This window comes from Hemitrygon akajei, chromosome 2, assembly GCF_048418815.1.
Source record: "Hemitrygon akajei chromosome 2, sHemAka1.3, whole genome shotgun sequence".
Taxonomy (NCBI): Eukaryota; Metazoa; Chordata; class Chondrichthyes; order Myliobatiformes; family Dasyatidae; genus Hemitrygon; species Hemitrygon akajei.
The window spans coordinates 29277467-29287984 of NC_133125.1; the positions used below are offsets into that span (position 1 = coordinate 29277467).

Consider the following 10518-nt stretch of genomic DNA (forward strand, 5'->3'; position numbering starts at 1 on the left):
CTTCTCAAGCAAAAGTTCCAGTAATTAAGAAATACTTTTCCTCAAACTATCTTTTCCAACCCAAAAATCTTAAGCTTGATGAAATGCTTCAACAAAGATAATGTCAATAGTTTGTTTCTGTGGCTGTTGTGATAAAGGGAGGAAACACATTTAAAATAATCACCAAGTCATCATACAGAACAGGTGGCCACCAGCCCACAGAGACTATATTGTTCTGTTTGTTCCAACTCCCACCGTCACTGCAAAGATTTCATCTTTAACTATTTAGTCAGTTATTCTCTGAAATTTACAAATTAATTTCATTAGATCTCCCTTCAAGGGTATCTTTCCCCATTTAAAATATTTTCTTCTCAGCCACAGATTTAAAGCTAGAAATAAGGGTCTTTGCACATAACACACATGACTCCAGACCCATAGCATATTCGTAGGTCTCACCTGAAAATGGCACAGCAGGCCTATGGTGTTGCAGGAAGGATACTGGCATGGATAGAGGAATGGCTGAGAGGCAGGATGCAGTGCGTGGGAATAAAGGGGGCCTTTTCTGGTTGGCTGCCAATGACTAATGGTGTTCCTCAGGTCAGTATTGGGACCACTATTCACATTGCTTGTCAGTGAGTTAAATAGTGGAATTGATGACTTTGTAGCAATGTTTGCAGATGATATAAAGATAGGTGAAGGAGTAGGTAGTGCTGAGTAAACAATGTCATTGCAGCAGGAGTTGGACATTGGAAAAATGGGCAAATAAGTGGCAAATGGAATTCACTGTGGGGAAATGTATGATAATGCATTTTGGTGAAAGGAACAATAATGCTGAATATTATCTAAATGGGGAGAAGATTCAAACCTCAGAAGTGCAGAGGGATTTGGGAGTCTTCATGCAAGATTCCCAGAAGGTTAATTTACACGTTGAGTCGGGTAAGGAAAGTAAATGCAATGTTGGCATTTATTTCAAGAGGCATAGAATATAAAAGCAAGGAGATAATGCTGAGCCTTTATAAGATACTAGCCAGGCTGCACTTGTAGTATTGTCAATAGTTTTGACTCTATATCTCAGAAAGGATGTGTCCAGAGGACGTTCACAAGAATGATTACAGGAATATGAAGGGGATAGACGTATGAGGAGCATTTGGCAGCTTTGGGACTATAATCGCACAAATTTAAAGAATGCGGGGGAATCTCTTTGAAACCTACCGAATGTTGAAAGGACTAGACAGGGTGGATGTGGAGAGGAGGTTTCCTATGGTGTGGGTATCCAGAACTAGAGGGTATAGCCTCACAATTGAGGGGCGACTTTTTAGAACAGGTAAGGAGGATTTTTTTTATAGCTACAGAGTAGCGAAATTTGTGGAATGCTCTGCCACAGACCATGGTAGACGCCAAGTCCGTGGGTATATATAAAGCAGAAGTTGATAGTTTCCTGATCGGTCAGGGCATCAAGGATGTGAGAACACAGGTGTCTGGGGTTGAGTGAGATCCAGGATCAGCCATGATGGAACGGTGGAGACTCGTTGGGCTGAATAGCCTAATTCTGCTCTTATGTCTTATGGTCTTATTCACTTGTAATAAAGTTGTAGAGGGTTGCAAAGAAATAAACTGTATAGATCACCCAGAATTGACCCTAGGCGCTATAAATAACATTGGGGTGGAAAACTGCCTTTTTGACACTGAAACATTTTCCTTACCAACCTCTAGGATCTTCTGCCAAAATTGGGTGAGCTATCTCACAGACTAATCAAATAACTGCCTGACAGAATTATACCTTAGAAGCAATATCCTAGGCACCACCATCTCCATCCTTGGCCATGTCCTATTCCACTTGCAGGAAAGAGCCAGCAGAAGCCACGGTACTGTCGTACAGTGAGCAAATAAAATATCTTGGGAGTCCTAAAAATTGTCTCCAAATCCATGAAATTTCTCACCAATCTACCTTCATATGTCCACAATATTGTCGTTAGGTTTGACCACCACACAGTTCCTGGCGTGATGAGATCATACCTTCACAGTGAAAGCACACTTCATCTTGTCATATGGCATAGCAGTCATGCTAAATGAGACAAGCTGCGAACATACTTAGCAAATTGGCACGGGATATCCATGAAGCACTATAGGACCCCACCACCAAACTGAAACCGTATTCTCAACTCCATCACCATGAAACCAGTGGATTAGCCCTGGTTGAAGGAAGTGTTCAGGAGGGTTTGCTAAGAACAGTACGAGCCATACCTCAGAGTGAGTGATCAAGTTGCTGAAACTACAAGACATTAACTTGCATGCCAAATAACATAAACAGCATGGAATGGCAGAACTAAGCCAACAGTTCAGGTCTAAGAGATATAGCAGTTCAGATCTTCTGGTAAGATGGCAATGTGTTCGATCACATTGGCTTCTACAGAGTCAACCAGAGGTCTTATTGTCCTTTTTAAATGTATATTTTATGATAGAAAGGCTCTGCTGGACATTAAAAATTTAAAGTACTGCAGATCTACCCTATCTGCGAATTGCTCATTGGTGGAGAAACTGAAAGTGCTGTACTTGGTGGGGATTGTGCCGCTGCCTGCATCAGAGGTGTCAGTGTGCGAAGGAAGTGTGTAACAGAACAGTGAGTTATCTTAGTCGCTTTTCTTGCGATTACAAGATCTTGTTAGAAATTGTTAACGTAGAATACTGCAAGTCCAATTCACTGATTTATTGGTGGAGGAGCTGCATGGCCCTGGTCATAGCGAAGACTAGGTCTCAAGCCACGGTGAAGCCGGATTACAGCCTAGGAGAGGGGCATCAGAATTGTTGCACCCCACTCGAGGCAGTGTGGCATGGTATCCAAGCTGGAGTCTGTGCTGTCCCCCTAGTGTTCACTCAACAGAAGGCAAACCTATTGTGTTTTCATGCAGATTTCTGCAACATTCATGGCTTAGGGTCTTGGGCTATATACAATTTTTGTGTGACTGTATTTTACTGATGTCTTGTATATACTTGCTAACTAATATATGCTTTGTGCTCTGTGTGACTGTTGGCACTGTGTTTTGCACTTTGGTCCTGGAATAACGCTGTTTCATTTGGCTGTATTAATGTGTGGTTGAATGATAATTAAACTTGAACATTGAACTTTAAACTCTGCAGTCCTGCTGTATCCAGTTTTAATGGTGGTGAACAATTAAAACAACTCAGTAAAGGAGGAGGTACCATAAATATCTCCCATTTTCAACAATGAGGGAACCCAACACATCGGAGCAAAAGTGACAGTAGAAACATCTTCAGCCCAAAGTGCAAATGGCTCCCAGTATGATCCATGCTTGTCTTCAGCCAATCTAATGCACACCACATGATATTGTTGAATGCATTGAGTACATCCTGAGAACACTCTGGCAATGGTATTGAAGACGTGTGCTTCAGAACTTGCTACACGCTTGACCAAGCGTTCCAATGGTGGCATCCACCTAATTATGTGGAAAATTGTCCAAGTATGTTCTGGTTACAAGAAGCAGGACAAATTCAACAAAGCCAGTTCCTGCCCCTTAAGTCTACTATCAACCATCAGCAAAATAATAGAGGGGGTGATCAGTAGATTCATTTAAGTGATGTCTGTTTAGCATCAACGTGCGCACAAGAGCTCAGGGTGGGTTTTCCAAAGTCACTCAGCTCCTGACCATATTACAGTCTTGGTCCCATCATGGGCAACAGAGCTGACTCCCCCTCAACATCAAGGCAGCATTGGATCAAGTATCGCAGCATGGTGCCCTTGATAAATTAGGGTCAATAGAATCGGGGAGAAAACCCTGCACTAGTTGAATTCATACCAAGCACAAAGGAAGCTGGTTGTTGTGCACAACGCTGCAGGATTATCGCAGGTTTCTGTTCTGCATCCAATCATCTTCAGCTGCTTAATCAGTGACTTTCCCTCAATGATTCAGATGCAGATTCAAATTTATTCATCACATGTACATCAAAACATAATGAAGTTTGTTATTTACATTGACAACTAAGACAGCTTAATATATTTCCCCTTCCTTTCCAGTCCTGAAGAAGGGTCTCGGTCCAAAATGTCGATTGTTCTTTCATTTCCATAGATGCTGCCTGACCTGATTTCCTCTAGCATTTTGTGTGTGTTGCTAGGGATGTGTTTGGGCAGCCTGCAAATGTCGCCAATCCAGGGCAACATAAATGCCCATAATGCTCAGCAGAACAACACAAAACACCACAAGCAGCTGAACAGCAATAGTGAAGCAAGCCCTTTTGCTCCCACTCACCCACATGCACAAGAGTCCTCATCGTCCAGGACAAGGCTCCAATAGGCTTTGCGTTCCAGATCCCCAGTTGACCTTCAGGCACCGATCTTCGGTATCAACCCCCCGGTCTAGCCAATGACAGAATCTTGACTCCAGGCACACTGACTGACCAGCCCTCGTGCCTCCTGCTCGCACTGACTCCTGGTTCCTGGGCTTTGAACTAGGTGCGGAAGCCTGATCTCTAATACTTCACATTCCTGTCCCCAAACCTTAACCTGAGCTTTAATAACTCCCCTCTGTCCCCAGTACCATCCCTAGGAACTTAGAAGACAACTAAGTCTGAGCCAAGATCTCAATGGAAACTGTAGCTTGGCACTACCTTGGGGAAAAACGTGAAGCAGTCCACATCCCAATTCAGCAAAACCATGACAATATCCATTGTCCAGTGTCCTGACGAAGGGTCTTGGCCCGAAATGTCGACAGCGCTTCTCCCTATAGATGGTGCCTGGCCTGCTGTGTTCCACCAGCATTTTGTGTGTGTTGTTGTTACAATATCCATGCCTGGTATGATTTTTTTTTCCATTTAAATAACAAGCAATAATGATACTGAACAAGAGAAAATCCACCTTTCACCCCCTGACATGCAAAGGCATTACAGTCACAAATACAAATTCCTCTTTTATCAATATCCTGACAGTTGCCATTGACCAGAAATAAACTCAAATACCCATAAATACAATGTGGCTGTAAGAGCAAGTCAGAGGCAAGGAATCCTCTGCTAAGTAACTTACCTTCTTATCCCCCAAAGCCTGTCCACCAACCATGTGGCCCAGGTCAGGACTGTGATGGGATACTCTTTGCTTGCCTAGGAGTAGCTCAACACCATACATAACATAGCATGATAGGCACCCCACCCACAATTGATAACTCACTTTACAAGCAACCCCACAGTATCAGCATCTGCATCATTCATAGGATGCACTGCAGCGCCTTTCTAACCCACAACCTCTATTGGCTGGAAGAAAAGGGTAAGAATACCGCTGGCTAGAAGTTGCCTTCCATGCCAAACACCATCTCGACTTTGGAATGTATTGCCATTCCACAACCGCGGCTGAGTCTAAATCCCGGGACAGTCATAGCTTTGTGAGTATACCCACACCCGAAGTGTGCAGCAGTTCAAGAAGACAGCTCACCACCAAGCTTCTTCAGGACAGTTGGGAGTGGACAATTAAATGCTGACTGTCTGTGAAGCCCACATCCTTTGGATATTTTTTCTCTTAATGATGAAGTCTCTCCCACAAACTATTGAATATTTTGAAAATTGTCAAGTTGCTGTAAAATGAGGGTTGTTATTGGGAAGGCATAAAAATGCATGAGTTGTTTCTGATAATTATTCTAATTACTTTTCCAGTATGTGGAGTTTTGGTCGAACAGAAATTAAGTGGCTTTCATGTAGACAATTTGTTTTGTTACTATTATTTTGTAAACATGCACAGTCTTTTTATAATAAGATCTTGCATGCACTTTATAAATAAATTACTAGTTCATGTGTTTTGGTGTTGGTAGTTGATTTCTCTTAATTTCAGTGTTATTGAACAATGTACCATTCTCACTACTGTCTTGAATGACCAAGTCTCGTATTCTGGTTGATCCCAAAAGTATGTGACTCATAAGTATGAATACTTCTTTTGAACCAAGGCAGTGCTGTAGTAGAAGTTAAAAGAGACAAAGCAGTGAAATTAGATCTGAGGAATAACAGGAAACGTATCTACATCATAACCATTACATGGAACAGTGGTCTAATCAAGAAGCAATTTAAAACTGACCATGAATCAGTGAAATAGTGGAATTGTGGAAAATGATTCACGTTTGAATTATTTTACTCTCACTTGTTTTCCACCTCCAGTCTGTATTTGCGCATTGCAAGTAATCAGGAGCTGACTTTGTGCCATATGTATTTTCTATATGATAAACCTGCAGTTCAGTTTGTTTTATTTTCCCCTTGATCACCTGGCTGTTAAATGTTTGTAATATTGAGATCCAGCATTGCTTCCATTCAAAAAATGCTGGTAAGATAATAGAGTTAGCTGACTGCCACTGTAACAATTCCCTTCTATGCTGCAGTTATTGGAAATTTACTGCACAGGAACATTTTTGGCGAGGATATAGAATTATAGAAATCTACAGCACATTGCAGGCCCTTCGGTCCACAATGCTGTGTCGACCATGTAGTCTGCTCTAGAAACTACCTAGAATTACCCTAATGCATAGCCCTCTATTTTTCTAAGTTGCCTTTATTTCCTTTGGGATACTAGCAGAATATTTATAAAAAGTTATCAAAACTTTATTTAATGTTTATCCCTTATAGAAAACTACTGAACTACTCAAAGTCATACCTTCCACAGATCAAACAAAATATGTAAGAAACTATAAGTCACAATCAATTAACCTGAATATAATTTCTTCCTTCTGTAGGCTGGTGAGCTTGTCAAATAAATTTAGCCTATTTGCTTATTTCCAGAAAACAAAAAGCAAAAAAACTGCAGATGCTGGATATCTGAATTAAGAAAATCAAACAGGAAAAAAGAATAGTAGAAGCTTTCAGCAGACCAGGCAGCATTTGTGGAAGGAGAAACAGTTAATGGTTCGGGTCTGAGGCCTCGTGTTTAGTTCGTGAATTATTGTTGTATCGGGGAAAGGAAAAGAGTTAACTAAGAGTTAATTTAAAAAAAAAACACAAAATGCTGGCAGAACTCAGCAGACCAGACAGCATCTATGGGAGGAGGTAGTGACGACGTTTCGGGCCGAAACCCTTCATCAGATGGGTTCACTCCTGATGAAGGGTTTCGGGCCGAAACGTCGTCACTCCCTCCTCCCATGGATGCTGTCTGGCCTGCTGAGTTCTGCCAGCATTTTGTGTTTTTTATTTATTTCCAGCATCTGCAGATTCACTCATGTTAACTAAGAGTTAATGTTTAGTTTTACATAAACTTGTATTTGTTTGGTACGATGCCTCTATGTTCCAGTATTCCTATGTAATGAAAGCATCTATGTTCATATGTAGCTAGTGAGTTACAACCTTTGGGATATCATGGTGAAGTTGTTCCTGGCATATTTATGCTTCCCTAATTGGAATTATACTCCCACTGGCAGCTGAACCTTCCAGCTACAATGGAACTAAACTTTGGAACTTTCTCCTTTAAGAAGCAGTTTAAAATTTAACGAAGTTTTTCTTTAGCTGCTCGTATTACCTCTTTACAGATCAATGTTAACTATAGTCTGACAAGGCTCTGTCATGTAGCTGAGAAAGGCATTGCTATATTAGCAGACAAACAAGAGAAAATATGCAGGAAATCCAAACAACACACACAAAATGCTGGAGGAACTCAGCAGGCTAAGCAGCATCTATGGAAAAGAGTGCAGTCAACATTTCGGGCCAAGATCCTTCATCAGGACTGGAGGAAAAACAGATGAGTAAATTTAAAAGGTGGGTCGAGGGGAGGTAGAAACACAAGGTTATAGTTGAAAGCGGGAGGGGGAGGGATGAAGTGAAGAGCTGGGAAGTTGATTGGTGAAAGATATACAGGGCTGGAGAAGGGGGAGTATAACAGGAGAGGACAGAAGGCCATGGAAGAAAGAAAAGGGAGTGGAGCACCAGAAGGAGGCAATGGACATCCCCTTTTCTCTCTCACTTCATTCCTTGCCTGCCCATTGCCTCACTCTGGTGCACCTCCCACTTTACTTTCATTTCTTTCTGTCCCCTCCTATTAGATTCCCCCTTCTCCAGGTCTATATCTCTTTCACCAATCAACCTCCCTCCCCCTCCCAGTTTCACCAATCAACTTGTGTTTCTCCCTCCCCCCCCCCCCCCCCCCACCCCTGCCTTTTAACTATATTCCTCGTCTTTTTTCTCCAGTCTTGCTGAAGGGTCTCGGCCTGAAATGTCAACTGTACTGTTTTCCGTAGATGCTACCTGGCCTGCTGAGTTCCTCCAGCATTTTGCATGTGTTGCTGTATTGGGTGTGTAGCTTTGTTGTTCTCAGTCAACTAAGGTTAGATGTTTCTTGACTCTTTCTTCATCTTGCTTTAATTGCACCCTTAGGGATCAGTTACAGAAGCATTGTTGTCAGTTTGCCTGATTGTTTTTATTTGGAAGTGATACATTCTGCTGGCTTATTTGGCAAAAGTATACTGCATTGGTGCCATTCCCACTAGTCTCCCATTACAGTTAGGATTTAAGATTCAAGTTTATTTGCCACGTGTATATCTAAAGTACAATGAAGTGCATCATTTGCCTTAACAACCAACACATCTAAGGGTGTTTAGATGTTGCTTGTTTTGCAATGTATAATAAATCTTTTGGCTGTAACAATTCATCCAATGCTGAAATTAACTTGAGCCCACGGACAAAATTGGTATGTAACTGGTATCTCAAAAAAAAAGTCATGACTTGGAAGCATTAAAAAAAAGCAGGTTAAAACAGTTGGGAATGTGCTTCTCAAAGTTGAGAAGCAACTGAATACTGTGGCACACATCTGGACCTGCCAGCACCTGATCTTACAAGCTTTGATGTTAATTCAAAGTGACAAAGTTATATAAAAAAAACATTTGCACTCGCCAGCAACTATTTTCCTCTTGCCAAGCAGAAATATAGATTTTTTAAAAACAAAGTGTAGAATTAAATTTTTAAAAATGTTTAGATATTTCTGTTGTTTTTTTTTAATATATGTGAATAATAGAATTTAGAATGTGCTATGTTTAACGATTTCTAGCTTCAAAGTGGTTAAGAATAAATCATTCCCTGGTGATGGTTGAACAATGTTGTGCGTTTTTTAACTGGATCACTATTAAATGAATATACAGGTCAGCTTGGGGACAGATGTACAGCTGTCATGCTGACTTGGGAACATTTTGTTTACCAACTGTTATTGATCAAGTGCTTTCTTCATACAGTTGAGGTTTGACATGATATTTAGAAAGAATGAACAATAATGGAAAATGGTTAATCTATTTAAAGAATGTGATATACCACAGAAAATATGACCATACCAGCAAATAAAGTTGCAACTCTTCCTGATATTCTTTGTACAATGCAGCATTTGGAGATCAGCTTTTCTTGTGTTGTATGTGGTAGTTGACAGCAGTTGAAAAGCGGAGCAACGTGGTTATAGAAATTGGGTTAATTGTTTGCAGAAGCAGTTCCATTACTGGAAAAGTGTATTCTGCTTGGAGCACATTTGAATTCATTCTATGAATTCTGAAAACTTTTTTCCTCTCAAATCTAAGAGCGGAAAATTAACAATATTAGCACTCACCAGTTGCACTTAACCAAAATAAGAGGTCAAAAATAGTTGAAATGGTCTCAAAAAAAATCTGCCACTTAAAGCAGTATTTGTGTTTTCTGGCTTAGTAAGAAGTCCGTTGGGAGAGATGTTCTATTTATCTTTTTCTTGCAGAGTAGCACTGTGGAATTTTGTTCTTACTGTGATGTGTATATGTATAGCTGTGTGCTTGGGGGGCCCAATAGTATAAGTATGGCTTTGTAATGGAGTGATGTCATTTTTCCTTGCTGTTTTCTCTCCTGGAAAGAAAATAAGCACTATTCTGTATGTATAATAAACACTCCAGTACACATTTATACATTAAAGCAAGAGCCTTCTTCCCTATGTAAAAGGTGGTGGTCTGATAAATCTTGTTGGGGCCTGAAAGGGGTTTGGCAAATGTTGGAGAGAATTCTCAGTTTCATCAAGTACAGATAGTAAACCAGAGCACTTTAAAGCTGTAAGTGGAAAGAGGTGCCCCTAATTGCCTGGAATACTTGAAGAGGAACAGATATGTGACAAGGAGGAAGTAAAATTGATACCCATCTTCTTTCACTGTAGAAAGTAATATTCTTATAATTGCTTCTAAAAGCTTTTAAACTGCTTTTAAAGTGCTGAAATGAAGAAAGCTTTGAAATGGAACTTCATGTGGAAAACTGGTAATATAATATGAGCAAAATATTAATACTGGGGTCCTCTATCATTGTGCCACTTGTTCACATGCTGTAGGTGGGACTGAATGTAAATGTAGATACCAGAATCATAGATTTTTCCAGAATTGTGTTTGGGGCATTTTGAAAATAAAAATGATGCTCTTACATAATGGATTTTGTTGAAAGAGTCGATTCATTTGCGTCAGAGTGAACATGGGCCGCTTAACAGTATACTGATCATGAAACAAGCAAAGATTTATCACAAACTGAAAATTGAAGTTATTTGTGAATATATGGTTGCACAACATTAAATTTTTAAAG

At 40.5% G+C, this 10518-nt stretch overlaps 1 protein-coding gene across 4 annotated transcripts in view; it reads left to right on the plus strand.

Annotated features, from left to right (window-relative positions):
• srfbp1 (serum response factor binding protein 1) overlaps positions 1–10518 on the plus strand; it is a 191250-nt gene that overhangs the window by 108404 nt on the left and 72328 nt on the right. The window contains exon 1 of one of the 4 annotated variants that reach the window (XM_073069275.1): positions 8145–8243. The exons of the other annotated variants lie outside the window; for them this stretch is intronic. Coding sequence (XP_072925376.1) covers positions 8190–8243 — 54 coding nt within the window. The 5' untranslated portion in view covers positions 8145–8189. Of the gene's footprint in view, positions 1–8144; positions 8244–10518 lie in introns of those variants that run through there. 4 annotated transcript variants of the gene reach the window in all.